This window comes from Empidonax traillii, unplaced genomic scaffold (genome assembly GCF_003031625.1).
Source record: "Empidonax traillii isolate 1590-97213 ecotype Southwest subspecies unplaced genomic scaffold, ASM303162v1 scaffold235:size1242204, whole genome shotgun sequence".
In the NCBI taxonomy this organism is placed as follows: domain Eukaryota; kingdom Metazoa; phylum Chordata; class Aves; order Passeriformes; family Tyrannidae; genus Empidonax; species Empidonax traillii.
Window position 1 is genome coordinate 152,506 of NW_020955428.1, and position 20,195 is coordinate 172,700.

The 20,195-nt window shown below is 36.4% G+C and overlaps 1 protein-coding gene across 3 annotated transcripts in view; it reads left to right on the forward strand.

Moving 5' to 3' along the window:
• The window catches only part of WTAP (WT1 associated protein), a 28,808-nt gene that overhangs the window by 6,868 nt on the left and 1,745 nt on the right, over positions 1-20,195 (forward strand). Inside the window, exons 2-8 of one of the 3 annotated variants that reach the window (XR_003571702.1) lie at positions 2,036-2,073; positions 2,157-2,212; positions 6,294-6,352; positions 8,019-8,146; positions 13,797-13,975; positions 14,187-14,531; positions 18,713-18,867. Coding sequence is in view for 2 of the 3 variants with exons in the window: in XM_027888191.1 (XP_027743992.1) it covers positions 2,044-2,073; positions 2,157-2,212; positions 6,294-6,352; positions 8,019-8,146; positions 13,797-13,975; positions 18,713-18,867 (607 nt within the window). In the remaining variant the exon portion in view is untranslated. Of the gene's footprint in view, positions 1-2,035; positions 2,074-2,156; positions 2,213-6,293; positions 6,353-8,018; positions 8,147-13,796; positions 13,976-14,186; positions 14,532-18,712; positions 18,868-20,195 lie in introns of those variants that run through there. The other 2 variants (XM_027888191.1, XM_027888192.1) reach the window with 2 other exon arrangements.

Below are 20,195 nucleotides of genomic sequence, written 5' to 3' on the forward strand. Positions count from 1 at the left end.
GGCACAGAGGGTAGAGTAGCCTGGTCTGGTGCTGTTGTGGAGAGCAGAGTGCTGGAATTTTGTGTGAGGTCTGGAAGTGTGAGGTAGACTACCTGTAGATGGAGCATCCATCTGATTTCTTGCAGTCCTGACTGTGACAGCAATCAAATGGTTATAATTATTGTATGCTGCAGCAGGGTTCACAAGCCAAGTCTTTGGGGAAACTCACCTTTTTTGGTATTTATGTGTTTCTGGTACTTTTTTGAGGAACACATATAATGACCTGACATAATCTGTGCCCAATTTAAGCAGTGTTGGCTCTAGTTGTGTGGAACAGCTGAAAAACACATTTCTCTCTGTCAACACTTGCCAGGATCTTCAATACTTCTTCTAAACTATGAAGGAGTTAAAGATTCTAAATAACTTTAGGAAAATTATGGTGGGAGTGGTAGGCAGTCTAAATACAGGGGTCACAAGTGTTCCTTCTGTGATCTCGAGTTACTCTGTATGAGCTGGGCACTGGCAATTTGTATCAATAGGCTCTTAGGCTTTTATTTGATACTTAAGGTATGTTTTTGGTAAAACAGTCTCAAATAAGGAGTTGTATCCAGAACTTCAAGCAAAATGCTTGAGTAACTTCTTGTGTGTGGAAGGGAAGGGAGCTGGAGCTGGGGAAGCTACTTAGTGCAGGGGAGCACTTAAGTGCCTGTGTGTTACTAAGCCTAGCAACAGGAAGTTGTCATTCATAAGTGAGATGCCTCTACTGAGTGTTTTCTTTAGGTGAGTTCTAATGTCAGTATTTATTACAGGAAGGGAGTGTGTGTGGTGGTTGTTTTGTTTGTTGTTAAGCAGGGCCTTGTTTGGTAGGGTGCTCTGTAGTTGTCAAGGGTTAATGTAGGTTCAGTAGGTTCAAGAGGCTTTACTTCACTGGCATGTATTTTCTTATCTTACCAACAATTTTAGGATTTGTCCTAGGATTTGGAGAAGTTAAGTTAGTTCATTGGGTGTCATTGTAAAAATTCTGAGGTAATCTGTAAGAATCCTTGAGAAAATTAAATATTTACTACTAAAGAGCGTTGTTTCTCTGGAGTTAAGTGTTCACAACCAAGGAGCTGACATGTCCTTTCTCTGGTATATGTGCACTGTAGCAGCTTTGCAAGCCAGTTGACTCTTAGCATTATATGCAACTTTTCTGTTGTAAAGCATATTGCAAAGACACATGCCTCTAGCAAACCTTGCATTTATTGTTACTTTTATGCTTGTAAGATTTGCAAACTCAGTATTTTTTATATAATCAGTTGTAGAAAATACTATGTATAGTATTATCCTTTTGAGATAAGGAAATATGTCCTGTAACTTGGGGCAGTGTGAATATTTAACCTAGAATAATGCAGTCCTATAGTGCTACATATGCAAAGAAGGAATTGAATTTGATGGTGTATCCAAGCCATTTACTTTGTCTTACTTTTCCTGAAAATATTCATGTGGGTTTTAAAATAACAATACTTCCTGTTTATTAGAATCTTAAAAGTAAGAAAGTAGGTTCTTGAAAGAACATGTTGCTTTGATATAACTCAAACAGTAGTGGTAATGCTCACAAATAATTTTGGTGGTGGTTTTTTCTTTTTTTTTGAAAGAGGTTCTGAAGTAGTAGTATACATTGCTTCCCTCGGACCCTGATTGTCCTTTACTTTGTAAAATATGTTAAATAGGTGTAGACACATACGAAATGTCTTGTTTGATACAAAGTTGCATGGTTTTGCTTAGTTAAATAGGAAGACTTGATTACTGATTGGCAGTTAACGCATAAATAGAAGTTTTTGGTTAACTTTTAGAGAAAACAGGTCTGACTTTATATCTAGATTACAGCATCAGACTTGTGTTATTTGTACCCCATCTCTGGAACACTGTGTGGCTTTGTGTGGAATGAATATTTCAGTAGTCTAATAGTGCAAATTAAAAAAAACAAAGTACAAGCTTCTGACTTGTTCAGTATTTCTTGTACACTAGAAACTACACTAAATAAAACTCCTTTTTTTTTTTCCTTTCCCTTCAGAGTTCACAATGACGAATGAAGAACCTCTCCCAAAGAAGGTATGTTTAAAATTACTTGTGACTTCACCCTCCCAGGTAATCATGACAGCTTGATAAGTTGTGCTTTTCTTTTTGCTTCACAGGTTCGCCTTAGTGAAGCAGATTTTAAGGTTTTACCTAGAGATGAGCTTATCCTAAGGTAAAGTAAAAAGTGTGGTTTTTGTCTTAACATTTTAGTGAACTTCTAGTGAAAGATGTGTGAATTTACTCTTCTGGGTTTTTTTAGCGTCTTTGTTTTGAAAAACTATTTTATCTGTTTCATGATACAACTCTTCTGTAAAGTTCTCATCTCAAATAATTTTATTTGTAATTTGGGAGGGAACCCTTTTTCCAAAGAGGCAGAATTCCCGAATAATATTTAATACATGAATAGGAGTGGTTTTTCCTTCACTTGTAAGCAGTCGTATCTTCTGTTGTTACATTCCTTGCTAGATAGGAAGTCCTGAAACAATCCCTCAGCCTTAGCCATATTGTTCACCACCATTAGTCTACCCTGGCCTCCAGTCGGGAGGCCTGAGACACACCATCTATAACGCTGCTGCTGCTTTTGAGAACACACGCAGGATCACTCTCGAGGAGAAAAGACAACGCCGAAAGAATCGCATCTTGTCACGCGTCTTGACACCTGGGGAGTCTTTCTGCTGTATGTTCTGCAACCAGACTTGTCTATCTCGCATTGGCCTTTTTAGCCATCAGCGCGCTTGTAGCAAACGTGGGTAGAGCCCTTCTCAAATCTTCGTTCGTGAAGCCTAGCCACGATGAGATAGGAAGTTATTTTCAACATCAGAAAAATATCAGCTTCTTACTCCTACAATATGTTTTATGAGTCCATGCAGTCATCTTCTCAGCATGTTCAGATATTAGCAGTAAAGTATTAAAATTAAGTTAAAGTTAAGAACTTGCGTAAGGAAGAGCCTAGCCATCTTTTGCACCTTTTAGAAAGTAAAGGGTCACCGTGGAAACAGTAATAGGCAATACTGTTGCACAGACCACCTGCTTAAAGAAACCGACCCAAGCCACTTGTCTCTCCATGCCTGAATTTCCTAATTTGTAAACAAGTAGCTAACTAAACTAGACATCTGTGGGTTATCTGGTTATCTGCTGGAGTAGTTTGTGCATTGTGGTAAACTTTAGTTCTTAGCTTTTTGTAGATTGGAAGTTGTTAGCATTATTAGGGTCTCAAGGTAAATTTTGCTCTTTCATAGAACAAAGACTAAATTGTGTAGAAGTGTGGGGATACATATGCAACACTTACTGTGTGTGTGATGATCAGCTGTTCTCCCTCCTGTCTGGGTAAACTATCCTGCCAGAGACTTTTGGGGTGACAGTTCTTTGTAGGGAGTAAACATAATCTGGCTCCTTAATTTTAAAACTGGTTTCTGGCTTCCTCTGAGTATGTAGTTTTCTGGGTAATGAATAATGTATTTAAGCAGTAAGGAAAAATGCTGCTTTGATGTTAAGTGGTTTTGGCCTTGGGATCCTTTTCATAATTTTTTTCTGTTCTCAAGATTATCTCTGGAAATAGTGAACTCCTAAGCCTCTAAAGCTGTGCCCTTACTTCCAGCTATAAAATTCATGTGAAAGTACTAAAGCATAGATTCTATGCCACGTGTTTTCTGACTGATAGTGTGAAAACAAAAAAAGGCTTCCCATTGTAATCAGTTTCTGTAACTTGCAATGATTAGTTGCAATTGTAGAAGAGATGAATTTCCAGCATATATTCAAGTGAGAATGTGATGGAATGCATCCAAGGAGGTAAAGTATATTAGCAGCTAACCTGTGTTAAAAGAGACTGAGGGGAATTTACCAATAACAGCTATGTTGCTATTGAATCATATTCTTAGTGTGTAGAAAAAGTAACTTATGCTCTCAAAAAGGGCATCTGATGGATTTAAGGAGAATAACTATTCACTCTACCCAGAAGAGGAAATTTAAATGCTATTTTAGCTGTGTCTGCTTTATTACTGTGACTATACTGAGCAGTCCTACGAATCCTGTTCTTGTTTGTATGGGGTGCATATTATGGATTTATAGCAAGTTCACCTCTAATTGTGATTTCACATAAAAATAACAATTATTACACTAACTGCTGGCTTCATTTGAGGTTGCAACAAAGTATTATTACTACTATACATATATTTTAATGTCATCTCAACTACTTTGAGACGCGGAAAATCATGTGTTAACTGCTGCATTGCCTTAAGATTTGGAATATATTTTTTGGTCCATGCTTTGATGAGGCAGATGCTTTCTAAGAAGGGCATGTCATCACCTTTTAGTCTTTCAGGTTGCAGCAGTGTCATCATTGCTGTACAGTTGCATAATACATAAAACATATGTGGAAAAGATTAATTTTTTTTGGCAGTTTCTGTGCTATGAATCCCAATTTCACCATTCTTTTTCATGACGTACATAATTTAGGTTTGCTCATTTTAACGTTTGTTGACTAAACATGAGCAGGACCAACACAAAGCCTTTAGGTGTGGTCTCTTGAGGATTTCTGCTTGTCTCATGGCTTCTTGTTGTGGACTCATCTTCATATTTCCCCTCTTTAATGTAGTAGTTTCTTAGATTGACTGTGTAGGAGCTTCTGAGAGAAAGAAGAGCCAGGAACACTGTAACAAAATACTGTGGTTAAACTAAAAATCTGGTCAGTATTGCCCTGATCATTTAGCCTTGTGGTTAGGCTACATGATTTATTTGGCGGGGGTCTGTTCCCCCCCCCCAAGTAGATAGGGGTCTGTCATGTCAACTTGTGTTTCAGGTTTCACTTGCTCTTTTTATTGCTCCTGTTAGGAGAGTGTGGGTGTGTCACGATTTTAAAAGAATTGCTGGTTTTGGGCTGTGAAGTGAAACTTAAAAGTCAAGTAATCCTGTATATTTGAGGAACAACCATTTTATTGCCTACCATTCTTTCATGCAGAATTCCATTATTTCTTTCTGGATTTGATGTTTAGTAGATCTTTTCAGTTTTACTTTTGGAGGATTGAAATCTCCTGCACTAACATAGAACTTTTAGTGGTCAAATGGTGAAAATTATTAAAGCAGAGAGATAAGTTAAAGGGTTAATGAGGGTAGAAATACAGCTGCGGTCTTTTACAGAGTTTGAGAGGTAATTAATGCTCTTTTCATGTTCAGCTGAAGAGATGCAGAATTTTGTTGTTGCTTGAAGGAAGAGATCTTGTGCTTTCCTTTGCTTTTTCCAGTGATGTGATCTCAGTTGCTGTTACTGATCTGATTCTTTTTAGAGCCTTTAATGAGCTGTTTGAATTCACTAAATGATCAAAAATTACCTAGAGTTAGATTTTGCAGTTTTAATTCAGATAGTGGTGTAATTAGAGAGTTAAAATAGAGCAGTAGTGATGAGTCTGGCATAAAATAGGTGTTAGGGAGAAAGCGTAGTTGGGAGGACAGAACAGAAATCTCCTTTAGTGGTGAGCTGTTAGATGAATTTTCTTCATAATGTGGAATTGTACCATCACAAGGAACATGCATAGTTAGGTGCAGAATGCTACTTTAAAAACATAACAAATCCAAAGACGCTACCCTGTGAACTTTGTTCATAATGCATTTCATGCTAAACTTCACCACTTAGACTTTATTTGCTTCAATTTAGTGGTTTGTATCAAATGCAGCACTTTTTAAGTATGATGTTTTCTGACTCTGGATGAATTGCGTCAATAACATAACCTTCAAAGAGTTATTAAACTCTTGGTCTGATTATAATCAGAGAATAGTCTTGATTTGAATGAGCTGATATAGCTACTTAACCTAGAGTGCCATTTCTAGTATATTATAATACACTTCTGCTTGTCTTGTTCACTTAGTAACAGACTTAAAATTTGTATTTGTATCACAGTTTCTGTTACAGAATTTTGTTTGAATTGTTCTGCTCTGAGAATGAGATGCATATTGGGTACATTACAAAGATAACAATTAGTGTTTGATCCCAATGGTTGTGTAAAATACTACAGTAATTTTTAAGATGTCAATTTTAAGTGTAATGCACAGCTACCTTTTAATTCTCTTGAGATGCAAAGTGGATGTAACTATTTTCTCAATTTAAAACTGGATTTCTCTCTTATGCGGTTGTGTTATTTCATCTTGAAGTTTTCTGATTATGGTATCAATGTATATTCTGGAAGCTTACAAATTAGATGCCTTGATTTAATACACTGAGCTTCAGAAAACACTTTTTTTTCTGTTTATATCTGCAATAGGTGGAAACAGTATGAAGCATACGTGCAAGCTCTGGAGGGCAAGTACACAGATCTTAACTGTAAGTTAGCCAAGTTTCAAAATGGTACAAGTTATCTGAATGTTTGTATAAAGCAGAGTGGTCAAGTAATATCTGTGTTTTCTAAAATTTCTAGAAGTAAGAGGTAATAATCTATGATGTCAGTTACTTGTCAGAATAAAAGTCCCTGGCTTTTCTGCTGTAAGTTTTCAGCCCCTTCCAATTTTCTCATCAACTTTTCTGTTGCAAATTTATCGCAGCATCTAAAAAGTCTGGTTTTCTAGGATCCAGGCATCTGGGATGGGGACAAGCTTCGAAGCATAACCCCATAAATACACATATTTTCAGAACTTTACTATTAGGAAGGAAACTTTTATCTACTGAAATACTCCATGAAGGTCTGTGCCTTTAGTAGAGTTACAGAATTGTAAGATTGGCTGGAGGAATAGTTTTTAGAGGTAAATTTCTAAAGCGAGTCACCAAGTAATGTTTAATCTCATTAGGCAAATTTGATTGTTGTTCTTACATGGTCGCTAAAACTTGGTCTTTTGAAAGAATGGGAGAAACATCCTACTTTGAAATGAGAAAATGTGAATACATTCTGGGAGTGACTGAATAGCCAATCCAAAGTCACTTTTAAAAACTGAATTGGCAGCTAGAGATGGTATATTTGCTGTTTTCCACTCACCTTTTCAGTCTAAATACTTAAAGACATAGTACCACTAAGTCCAAAGGGTATTTTTCTGTCAGTCCAAATGGATGTTCTCTGTTTTTGCTGTTATGTCCCTCTTCTACTGTCATTCTGTAATGTGTGAGTTTTGGAGAGGCTAAGATATAGCAAATGGAAGCAGCTAATTTTGTTCACATCTCAAACTGCCTTAGATAAGTTGTTTCAGCATTCCCAGTTTCTTGACTTTTGGGGAACAGTACAGGCCATAGTAATCAGTATTACTGAATTATCTGCAAAGAATTATTTAGAAATAGTCATGAAGCATGTGTTCTTAGTTTCCATTTACAGCTGATAAATTAGATTTTTTTTCCAAATTACTCAAACTTTTCATTATTTTATGCATGACAGGTAGCAGTGAATGTATACAGTTGGGTTGCTGTTCTTGTTTGAATAGTTTGGAAATGTGCTGCCTTCTCTCATATTTCGTATATAAATTTTCATAAGTGTTAATGGATCCAGAAGAATTCCAGTTGTGACTGAACTGCCATTCCTGAAGTTCTTGGATATCTTACTGTTTGCTCGTGGAGTGTGGAGTTTGAGGATTGCCCACAAACAGCATGGTTTTAGACTGCATATTGCTTTTTGCCAGAGTATAGACTTCCCTCCTTCCCTGCCCTGGCCTCACCTTTTATTTTACATACCAAGGCAGTTTCAAATCCCCAAGTTTCAAACTGCAAGTTATAGTAATAGTTGGTTAAGCAAGCAGTTTAAAAGTTACTTCTTATAGAAACATCTTCAAAATTTGAGTAAGTCTTTAGGAAGGACCAAGAATATGGATTTAAAGCCTGCTGTTGTAAAGCTTTTCTAATATTTAGGAGTATTTTGATTTTTATTTATGCTTGTTATAGCCTTTTTCAGTCATGCTTATTTGTGACTTCTGCTTATGAATTTGGTTTTTAGACTCTCTTAGCTGTCTTTTAAAAAATTTTCATGAGAGGATACTATAAAACATGCTTTTTGTGTTGTTGCTTGTATCAGCTAATGATGTGACGGGGTTGAGAGAATCAGAAGAGAAGTTGAAACAGCAACAGCAAGAGTCTGCCCGAAGAGAAAATATTCTGGTGATGAGGCTGGCAACTAAAGAACAGGAGATGCAAGAGTGTACTGTAAGTATTTATAAAAGATAAGTGTGTTCAGACAGTTGGAAGAATATCAGCTTTTGAGCAGTATCCATGTGCTGTGTTTTTTGTGTATCTATGGCATCACACTTTCTATATTTAAAGAAATGGCAGGGCACTTAAGCTTTCATTGAATTAATAAAGATCACGTCTTTAAAGTTTAGGGTTTTTTAAATATTAGTTATTTCAGTTGATTTTTCAGCAGCAGTTGTGATTGGAAGGACTTTTATTTCAAACCAGGTTAGTTCTTACATGTTCCATGCTTTTATTTTCTAGCATTTATCAACTGTGCATATTTACCAAAATGTTACTTCTGACTGTCATTAGAATCAGGAACAAATTAAAGCATAAAGATTGAGTTTACTGGGTTTCATTTTGGAGGTTTTAAACTGATATTTACCTTGGATTTGGATAACAAGGTATTTGTAAGCCTTTGTATCTGTCTGGCTAGGTAGGTGAAAGACTTTTCAGACGAAGTTCTTTTGAAATTTGGCACATCTGCTACACGTTTCTAATGTTTGCTGATCTTTGTTTTTCTCTCCCTTGCTTCTGGGTATCTTCTGTGACTTCTTCAGTATTTAGTTTTGGTTTCTTGAAAATATCATCTTTTGATCTGGGGTTTGCATTGCCTTCTTAACATTTTCATCTGCTTGAACGGGGCAGCTCCTGAAAGAAGATTGTAAAAAGCTTCTTATTGCTAGTTCTTGTAATGTACTCTTCAGAACTCCTCTTACGAAAAATAGAAGCTCTGTGCAAAACTAAAAACTAGTATTGTAGTTCTCCTCTGTTTTTTCAAGCCTTCCTTTTTTCCCCTGAAGGTTTTCAGAGCTGTCACGTATAGTAGTGTGATGCTTAACTCTGTACACATTATTTTCACTGCTCTTTAGACCAGAAGATCACTTTAGTTCATAGTAAGTAGTGTTAAAAACAGGGGAAAAAAAAAAGGGGGGTTAAAGGTTACTTTGCAGTGGCAAAAAATTAATCCTAGAATCACTGAGGTTGGAAGAGACTTGTAGTTTGTCTAGTCCAGCCTGCCTGCTCAGAACAGGATCAGTTGGACCAGGTTAGTAAGGACTGTGCATAACTGGGTTTTTGAGCATCTCCTAAAACTCTTTTGATCACACTCACGGGGTGAACTGTGACACTATTGAATGACCGACTCAGCAAAATGGGTTTTCTTACGTTTAAATAGAATCTGCTGTGTATCAGTTTGTGCCCATTGCTTTTGGTGGTCACTGCTGTCTCTGCCTTCTTTACTTCCCCATCAGGTATTTGTGGACATTGATAAGATCTCTCTGAGCCTTCTCTTCTCCAGGTTGAGCAGCCCTAACACCCTCAGCCTCTGCTTATATGTTACGTGCTCCAACCTCTTTAATCATCCTCAAGGCCCTTCATTGACCTTACCCTAATATGTCTGTGTCTCTTCTTGTATCGGGGAGCCCAGATCGGTACCCCATACTCCACATCTCACCAGTGCTGAGTAGAGAGGAAGGATCAGCTCCTTCGACCTGTTGGCAGCACTCCTCCTAATGCAGCCCAGGATGCTAATGAAGATCTGTTTTGGTACTATACTGCAACACTTAACTAGTAGTAAGACTATTATATTGAACCTGCTTCTCTTGTTAGTCTTACTGATAAATTCTGCTATACAGAACACCAGTAATAAAGGGGGTTTTGAACCCCTGAGCATATAGCTGAAACAATAAATACTTTAAAAAGTTTTCCAGCAAAACCAGATTTGTGTGTACTATATTTACCTTTCTTTATTCCTGTTTTTAAAATAATGAGTTAAAACTTTCAAGTATTTAAATCTGTGAATTTTGACAAGATGATGAACACTATAGGGTTTTTGACTGCACTTAGATGGTTAGATGTTTATAGCTGCATAATCTTTCGAGAACATCTGTTTAGAAGAACTTCTGAAGAGCTTTTATTTTCAGTGTGCTTTAACAAAGAACAAGGGGGTGGGGGGCAACCTACGAAAAAGAAGCAAAAGACAGACACATGCCCACACACTCACGTGGTTTACACTTTTCCAGCTATTGGCTCATGAATAACATCAAGGATGTAATCTCCATAGTATATGGAGGTAGGAAAATGCATCCTTGAAGAGGAGTCATAAAAGCTGTAATGGAGACATTGGCACCTGTAGGTGTTTTCAAGTTTAAATGCACATAGTTTCAAGATGGTGGAAGGAGTGTTTGACTTTGTATTACTAGAGAGTATTTTTCCAGGAAAGTGACAGTAGAAAAATAAATAATGTTGGATGAGATGCAAAGCTAAGCTATGTTGCTAAATCATTTAATAAACAAAAACTATCCACAATATGACATTATTTGACATGTCTAATTTTTAATCCATAAAATAACTTTATTTTTGACAGTTATACTACTTCAGGGAAAAGCCTTAGCCCCCTTCCAGGCTTTACTGGACAGTTATTGTAGGTCAGTAAGCAGATAGACATTTGGAAATACTTGCTACTCAAAAATATTTTCCATGGAACAGATAACAATGAGTGGAACTTACTGTGGGTGCAATTGGACTGTAGCACCTAGATAGTCATTACTCTTGTAGTTTAGGTTACAGCTCTGTGCTTTTATTCTTCTGTACTTTCTTCCCTCCTACTCCTTCCTTATAAGGATATAATGTAGTTGTACTTACTTATATTGCTTACAGTTTCTGTTAGACACCTGTGTTCTGTTTTGTTAACTTCTCCACATTGGAGAGTTTGTACTTTGTGGCTATCTTTGGATGACTTCAGCTGAAAGGATGCAACTGTTTTCAAGAATGTGTGAGAACAAGAGGGATTGAAAATGTTATTGTCTGTCTTAACAAAAAGAGATAAAAAATCCACCCAAACAAAACTCCACACAGCCTGATGTCCTCTAAATAGACTACTTTCAGTGTTCTCCTGCCTTGGGTTAGAACAGAGAAAATTGATAACAAGGGTTTTTTTCTGTTTGTGCAAATTATGCCTGCTTGTCCATCTGATGGGCTTTTGAGAAATACCAGCTAGTGTGTGCTTTCATGTTTAGGAATATGAGCAGTCAGTAGCCATTTCAGGTTTGGAGTTGGCATCCCCTGCAGTCTGGTGTTGGACATGACTATTCCTGTATATTCAGCTGTAGCCTGAAGTTGGTCCTGACTGCAGGCAAACTCTCCTGTTCCCTAACCCTTACCACCTGGAATATCAGTGGGAGGTGAACTGTACCAAAAAGTGGTTAGAGGGAGGAAGAATGAGAGGTTTGGACTGGCGAAGCAGGAAGATAATGGAATTAGGAAATAGCAGAAGAGGGAAGTTATTTGGGCTTGATTTGGGAACAGGTCATGTTGGGAGGAGGTTGCTAGGTCTCCAGGGCTGAAAAGTTTGATAGGTGAGAAGTCTGGAGTTACAACTGGACAAAGCATTTGCAGATGCATAGAGAAAATGTGAGTTGGAAAAGCTGGAGTAAAAAGTGGTCTTTAAGTCTGGGGAGGGAATGAGCAAGGGTTGTTCAGCTTAAATAAGTTCTTTCTACACGACTGTTCTAGGAGTGATAGTTGAGGTGGAACCCATGCAAGTGCCGTCTGCTGGGTACAGGAGTGTGAGCTGGGGAGACCCCAATGAGACTGTCAAATAACTAACATTGGACAGCATCAGCTGGATCCTCTAGTGTTTTAGTGTGCTGCTGGCATGAGAGCAGTGGCAGCAATTCTGTGTGCTGTCTATCCAAGGAATCTGTTATAGTTCTTAGGCTGGCAGTGGAAGAAGGAGGGACTTGGGCCTAGGTAAGACAGGAAACATGTCCTTCTTCCCCCCTCAGTGATTCCTGTCTAAAACCAGGGTGAGAATGATGTTGCTGTATCATAATTATATTTCTGAAATACATTGCCAGTGAAGTTGTCTCTGTGTGTAGCTGTTTCACCATCTACTGGCTCTAGCTATGCAAAGAATTGACAGGTTATTGAAATACTTCAGTAGTGGAAGAATCAGAAAATTGAGAGGATAGGAAAGATACATCAATAACAATAAATAAAATATATCTGTATTTAGTGAGGCAAAGGACCTGTGAGGATAAAATGCCATCCAGGAAATGTTAGAATAACCTTAATTTGGACTACCTGTTTCTATGCAGTGTTTGTAGGTGGGTTCTTGAGTGCTTTATTTCTTGGAGATATTTATATGCAGTGCTTTATTCCCCTTATATTTCTTTTTAGACACATAAAAGTTGGTCTATTTAAAGTATGACTTCAGTTTTTGTAAGTAGCTAAATGTTTTTATTTTCATAATATCAAATTAATACGTCAGTGGAAAAACTTCAGTTCTTTCAGTACTTTTGAAATCACTTGAAGTAAAATCAAAGAATTGTTGCTACTTAACAATATATAAATTAAAACATTTTATCCTCAATCTAGAAGTGACTGAGGTTGCTACTGCACATTGATGTAAATAGGATTTTTTTGTACTTCACTGTTGCTGTGTAAAGACCCCATAAACAGAATAACTGTATATACAGGGAAATGATTAAATTGACAGTGCTTTTGGCTGTGCTGTGTGTCCCAAGTAAAGCAAAGTGTGGAGGAACACTCTTGCCTTTTACTGTTTGTCAGTGAAATTCTGCTGCTGTCAAGTCTGGTTGCAAGACCTGCATGAAGCAGGAGGCAAACCACGCCACTTTCAGTTAAGGTTATTTAATATCACACAACTTTGTTCACCTCTTGCTGATGAAAAAATATGTGTGATTCAGGGAGCATAATAAATTGACTTTCAGAATTAACACTCTGTGTAGGCTGCTGTGATATTGGTGGTTAACTGGGTTCTAAACATGTACTGTTTAGTACGATTTAAGAGAAGAGTTGTGATGGGAATAAAATTTAAGAAACTTTCAAAACAAGTTAATACTATTTTAATACACACAAGTTTTGACTAATAATGCTATATTTAAAAGAAAACATCTCAGTTACTGCTTCTGAAATTTTGAGTATTTTAAGTTTTCTGGGTTCTAAGTATATAAAATTGTGGATCTTTTGGGTTATGGTTGTTGAAAAAGAATAAAACCTAATCAAAATCTGCTTCAACTGTTGTTAAATTTCTAAGTTACTTTGTTTAAAATTACATAATCCTGCATCGTAACCGACTGCTGCATTTGTAAAAAAAATTAGAAGTTGGTAAAATCCTTTTTATTATTTACTTAATAAATTTCTTGTCAGTTTTAGCTGTAATGTTCCTTAATAATTTTACTGAACTGAAATGGAAATTAGTTCTCTCTTATAAGCAGATAATTCTTTCTGTGTGCTTTTTGTCCCCCCAAAATGTTCAAGCACATAGAAAAGAAGGGGAGCATTCTAATGCTTCAGCTATTATTTTAACAAATGTAAATAGACATACAGAAAATAATCTGGGCTGTAGAGGGGAATCTGCCTTGGAAGGTTAAGCTCGGCAGGTGGTGGGGTGGGGTACTGGGTGATTACATCCATTGATAGGGTGCAAGGTGCACAAAAGTAATTTTTACCCTGCAGTTTTCAGGTTACAGTGCTGAGAGGAGGCAAGCTACCTTGATATTATCTTTGGAGTAACTATTTTTATTTGCATCTAACTTACTTTCAATTTTTATTTAATATTATATGAATAACAGTCTTTTTTTCTTGTTTTATGCAGAATCAGATTCAGTACCTCAAGCAAGTCCAGCAGCCTAGCGTTGCCCAACTGCGATCAACAATGGTGGACCCAGCCATCAACTTGTTTTTCCTAAAAATGAAAGGTGAACTGGAACAGACTAAAGACAAACTGGAACAAGCCCAAAATGAACTGAGTGCCTGGAAATTTACGCCTGATAGGTAAACAAAACAAATACTCCCCAGTCAAGACTTCCCTGACAGTCCCACTACGAGAATGCTATGGTGGGACAGCCAAGTACTCGTTTCCACACCAAGACTCAGACGTTTTGAGGCAAAGGCCACATTCTTATACTGTCCAGCTTGTAATGCTTAATGTAAAACTTACCAGATGAACCTTGTGTTTCAGCTTTTTTCTCCCCCTTTGCTTCAGAGGCCTGACAGCGTCGGACTATTCTGAAGAAATGGCCATCTTCGAAAAAAATCTTTTCTAGAACATGTAGACATTTGAAAAATTGTTCTATTTGAAGAAAATAGAGGGAGAAACAGAAGTCTTAAGTCTGTGGCACACTGTGTCTACAGACAGTTTGGAGGAGAGAGAACCTAGAGATCATAAATCATGAATTGAACATGTAAAATTCCCGTAAAATGTAGAAGTGGAATATGCTTCGCTCTTAACCTTGAGCCTAGTGACTTAGAGACACTGTAAGTCAGTTTTGCCAATAAGACTGTGGACTTCCTGCTTGTTCACTGAACTGCTGGGTCAAAACTCGATGAGGTGAATTTTGCGTTAAAGAGTTTACTTGCTAACCAATTTTGAATAGCCACGAGAGTGCTATTTGATATCACAACAGTGATAGTGTACACATTTGACTGTTTAGCCTTTGGGCTCTCTAGCACCTGATGCAGCTTTAAGTCACTGTTGCTAAATAATGAACTGTTTCTGAATGGTTGGTAATACTGTGGATGCCTCAAACTTAGGACTGTACGAAAATGTACGTTCTATCCAATTGCAGGTTTTAAATTGTTGGAAGTAACATATATTTGATCACAACTAGCATGTATAAAAAAATCTGGTTGTGATAAGTATTTCACTGCATGTTTTCATGCAGAAAGGAGAATTTTTTTGATCTTCCATACTAAGAACTGATCTCAAATGCTCAATACAGAAGGCACATGATGGCAACTGTCTTCAGTGTTGGTGGGGTGTTTTTATTCCGTTGTACATCTGGGGTTTTTTTTGTATTGCGCTTCTATATAAAATGTGCCTTGAAATAGTTGTAATTTATAGTTCAAGGAACACTACTGGTTATACTGTTGTATTGTGAAACTTCTGGGATGAACGAGAATTGAACAGGTTGTTGTTTCTGCATTGTCTCGTTCTCTGAAAACAAAGTCAGTATTTTAACAAACCAAAAAAAACTTAAATGCATGCATTTTCCATGGTGGAATCAGTGAAGGAGTCTTCGCTACTCTATTGATGCCTCTGTTCTGTTGTCCCAAGTTACTTGTAAGTAGCAGTCTGGGACAGTTGGGAGTGCATGTCTGAGGTGTGTAAAGCAAAATGTAGATTTGGTGTAGCATTTGTGTGTTAGGTTTTTTTCCTTAGAAAATAGAGTTCTATTTAGTAATTTGAGGTTTTGATTTTTTAAAAAACAGTTGGGCAATATTTTATGACTCAGTCTGATCCTAGAAAATTCAGTTTTAAAGTTAAAAAAAAAAAAGACATCCAGCTGTCACAGAAGGTGATGTATTCTAACTGTTTTGATGATTTTTATTAAGATGCTATTACATAATTTTGACTCGGAAGTATCTTTAACTGTTTGTGCTTCATTGACTAATATGAGATCAAAGCGAAAAATACTTATGCAGGTTTATCTTTTTTGCATGAGTAAAGACTTAACAGCAAAAAAAAAATCTACACAAAAATTTTACCTTTTTAAAAGTGATACATCTGGAATGATTTTGCTATAGCAGTATCTAAGATTTTAATGATCTAGCATCAAAATGGAGGTAAGACTTACATTAATGAATTGTTGATGTGTTACCAAGCCATTTGTAAAACTCGCTATGATGTGTTGAAAGAGGCATGCCATGCAGATTGCTTGTTTAACTTGGAGTTCAGAAAATTATTTAATACATTTAGATACAGATTGGGTGTTTTCTTAAGTCCTCAGCCTCTAAATGTATGTTTATAACTGAGGAGAGACAAGTAATTTGCCACTTTCTTTCAAAGCCAAGTATCAAAAGAAAATGTTATTTCTGTAGCTGCAACATACCCGAATTTGCATCATATAATTCTAAGTCAGTGGTGTGAATGTTCGTAATTCATCCATGGAGTAGCTGGAATAGAGAAAATTAGTTATTTCTTCGTAAATAATTTAGGCTGTCTTCGTTAACTGGGTTAAGATTTTACTGGGGTTTTTTTTCTGGAAAGGTAAAGAAATGATGACTCATGTAAAATACTTTGAGGGTTTTTTTTATTCTCTTTGCATCTTGCCCCCCTCCTTAATTGCTTTAATTGTCCACCCTTAAATACAACTTCTCTTAATTCATGTCATCTGATCTAGTTTTTGGTCCTATTCAGATCCTAGACTGAAGCTCTTGGTGTGAGTAACATGTTATAACTGCAGCCCTAAGTGCAGTTAGTTCTGGACCTTAACTGTAGATAAGGCTGTGCAGCATAATCATTGCTGGTGTCTAGAGGGGAAAATAAAAGGGCATGTAATCAAAGGAATGGCTATGCTAAGCCATTTCAACCATCATTAAACAGTATACACTTGGAATAAAAATTAGTAGAAAAGTCATTTGCAGTAAACCTAGTATAACAAACTCTAGTCTTCTGATATTTAACCGCTTACATTCTTACAGGATTTGTTGCATGTTATGTTCAAGAGGATTTGTGAAAACAATGCTGAACTTAGTTTGACAGCTAATAGGATTTATTTTAATATCCACTGGATTTTGTGTTCTTGAATGTGTTGTCGTTTTTGTAAATTGCAAGGGGAGGTTACTTGGTGCCCTACTAGTTCAGAACATCTGGAAAAATTTTGATGGGGAGAAATAGCATTATAGGTAACTATGCAAATTTCTATACAGGTAATAAATATTTTACATTTTGGCAGGAGTTAACTTGAAGAAATTAATGGGATTCTAAAATTGTCCCAATTCCAAGGAAACCGGTATTTGCTAATTTTACAGTTGGCATTGGTTTGTGAAGAGAAAAGCATTAAATGATTTAAGCACTGTAAACTTTTTCTACTTGTAGTGATGATGAATACAGTAACAGGAATTTGCAAATGGCTAAAAATCATGTCTGCCTAATAACTTTTGGGATCTGTCGCATTGGTTATCTCCAAAGTGGTCCTGCTTTACACAGAATGAACATCTCTAAGGAAACTTGCATCTTAAGTGTGCGACTTGGACTGTATTAGGTCAGCACAATTTAAACTTCAAGGACCTGGCATTGGACATCACATCAAGAAAGAAAACAGGCTGCTGCCTTTAGCAGAGTTTCAGGCCTCCAGGACTTTACACAGCCAGATTCCTTCTGGAGCAGCCCATCTGAAAGATTTGGGAAAGTCAGTCGGAAAATGTTAAATGGGGCATAGTTGGCAGAGCTTAAAAGTTGTCTAAGGCTTGAATGCTCAAAAGGTAGTTGATAAGGAAATTGCTTTCAGTTCTTTTGGTTGGGTATTTTGCTTGCAGGGGAGATCTGTGGCTGTGATTGTAGCAGAAGTTTCCTGTTCTACTTTTTTAATCCTATTTTTTTTTTTTCAATACTTGTCACTTGTTTAAAAGCAAACAAACAACTAAATGACCTTCTTGGTCTTGAAAAGCAATGCAAGTCTTGCCATTGAATTCACAATAAACCTGTTCAAGTTCGGGTTCTATAGAAAAGAGGACAGCTTAATTATGATGCTGAGCCTATTAAAAGGAGAACTGTTTGAGGATGCTATCCTGACTTGGCAGACCAAGAGTCCTAAAGGACTTCAGTTTTTTTCTTTTATGGAGTCAGCTGTATTGCCTATATATTAATTTGCATACTACTTCCTATAATGCTTTAAAATGTGATTTTTATAGTGAAGATTAAAGATGTGTAATGTTACCAATTTACTAAAGATAATCTTGTGAGTTGAAAATAATTTTTCCTGCTTGTTTCTTACTTCTTTCAGAAACTGAACATCCTAATGATCATTAGTTATGTGAAATCTGTCAGTCTAAAGGAAGCAGATAAGTAATATACTGCTTCCTTAATGTCCTGCCAATGTTTATCTACATTTTCACTCCTCCTCACCATACAAGATGTACTTAAGAAATACTGACTATAGAAGTCATGAAACAGACTATGCATGTGACTGTCAAGCATATAAGTTGAATTGAAAAATAGACATCTCACTTTTTAAACAAGAGTACTTGGACAGCATTTGACAGAATGCTTAAGCTTCTTAAAGAAAAATGGATGTCACTATGAAAAATTAACATGGGATTTATTATTTCCCCCAGCAACTTTTTCTTCATCCAAATTTAATTATTTAATTTTACTAGTACAATAAATGAGGAACATTTTTGCTTATGTAGTTTTTATGCAGTACTTGATCTTTTGAATTGCAAGACACATCTTTAATCAAATATTTAGCTCTGTTGAGAATTGGCCCATGCAAGATTGTGCATACTGATAATCCAGATGTTGGTATCAAAGAACAATATGCTTATTGATATTTTCAGTAATAAAACTTGCCTTCCACTTTATGGGACAGCGGCAGAAGATCTACTGGCGTTGGAACAGCATGCGGTAACTATAGGGAGACTTTCTGCTATGACAATTATGTTGAGGCATAATGTTCCTTGAATTGTGACATGCAGAAATTGCATCTCCTTTTTGTCCATAACTGTGATTGAGGAAGATTACTGAAGGTTTTGTATTCATTTTGTGATAGATGGCTCTTTCCTTTGCAGCCAAACAGGGAAAAAGTTAATGGCGAAGTGTCGAATGCTTATCCAGGAGAATCAAGAGCTTGGAAGGCAGCTGTCCCAAGGACGTATTGCACAGCTTGAGGCAGAGTTGGCTTTACAGAAGAAATATAGTGAGGAGCTTAAAAGCAGTCAGGATGGTAAGGGATTTTTTTAAAGAAAATGGAAGTTGCCTTGCACTTCTGCTAGTTTAATTTCCTGATTATACACATAATGTAAAACCATCTTTGCCAGAATGAAAGGGCAATATCAAGTAAAGTAGGACAAATGTAAGTCTTCACTGGTAGTCTTAATTAAAAGCAAAGAAACAAAATGCTTAACTTTTGGGGAACTGGTGGGATTTGCAGTCCAGTAATGCAGCCTTTGAAATTGAGATTTTTGTACTTTAGGCCTTGCTATTTAATAGAGAGTGTTTAGACTGCACTCATTATTGGTGAATTGGCAGAATGAAAGCTGTTAATAGTACACAAAGCCTAAGCATGCAGTGAGAACAGAAAGGTTCTTGTTAACTCTGACTCATTTTGAATTTATTTTTAAAAAATCAACTTTCTAACAGTGCCTAAGAATATGAAAAATAGATTTTTTCCCTTAGATAACTTAGATGAATGAAAATAGCTCATTGTGTTCACAGTCCAGTTTTTACAACGCTGTAAATCTTAATTGAAATTACCTATCAACTCTGACCTCTTGTATAAATTAAATGGAGGGGAAAATGCAAGTTAAAAAAGTCATCAGTCTTTAGTTCTGTGTAGGATCGGTGGTTCTTAACAGAATGTTAAAGTAGGTTTTGTGAAGTTTTAAGATACAACCTATTTAGACGTCACATAAACCTGAATATCTTTGTTTGTTTGTTTTACATCTGAAGTCTGTAAGATAGCATAGACTTGATTTGACATCAGATGTCAGTCTGAGATATCCTGTATTTTTAAGGATATTTCTTCCCCCAATCATATTTTCATATTTTTGACAAAGCAGTATAAGATAAGTAGAATCAATAAGGTAAATGATTCTATAATGTCATTTTGTTTGAATAGTTACCCTTTTGCATCGTAACTGCTATTTTGATAATGTACTTAAACAGAATTTATCAAGTACATAATTGAAGCAAGTGTAGCCGTTCTTTAAAGACTTCTTCTCTTGAATGCAGTAATCTCTAGAACTGAGAAGTGTTCTTCAGCCCCTATTGCTTCTTCCCCATATGAGTCAAGATGACAATAATCTTGCAATAACAGTTTTCCTAATAATTGTTTTCCAAGCAGCAAGATCACCTTAATCTTAGAAATTTTTACAGTATTAAACAGTTTGAATTTTATTTGCTCTGTCAAATTGATGGTGCAGTTGAATGGAAACTAAGGGAGTCAGTGTTTCTTGTATTGTTTTGAGGTCAGATTCATTTTGCCCCTGAATGGAATTCTAGTTGTAAAAACCGTTTTCTGGTACATAAATATTAAAACATCCAGTGGAATTA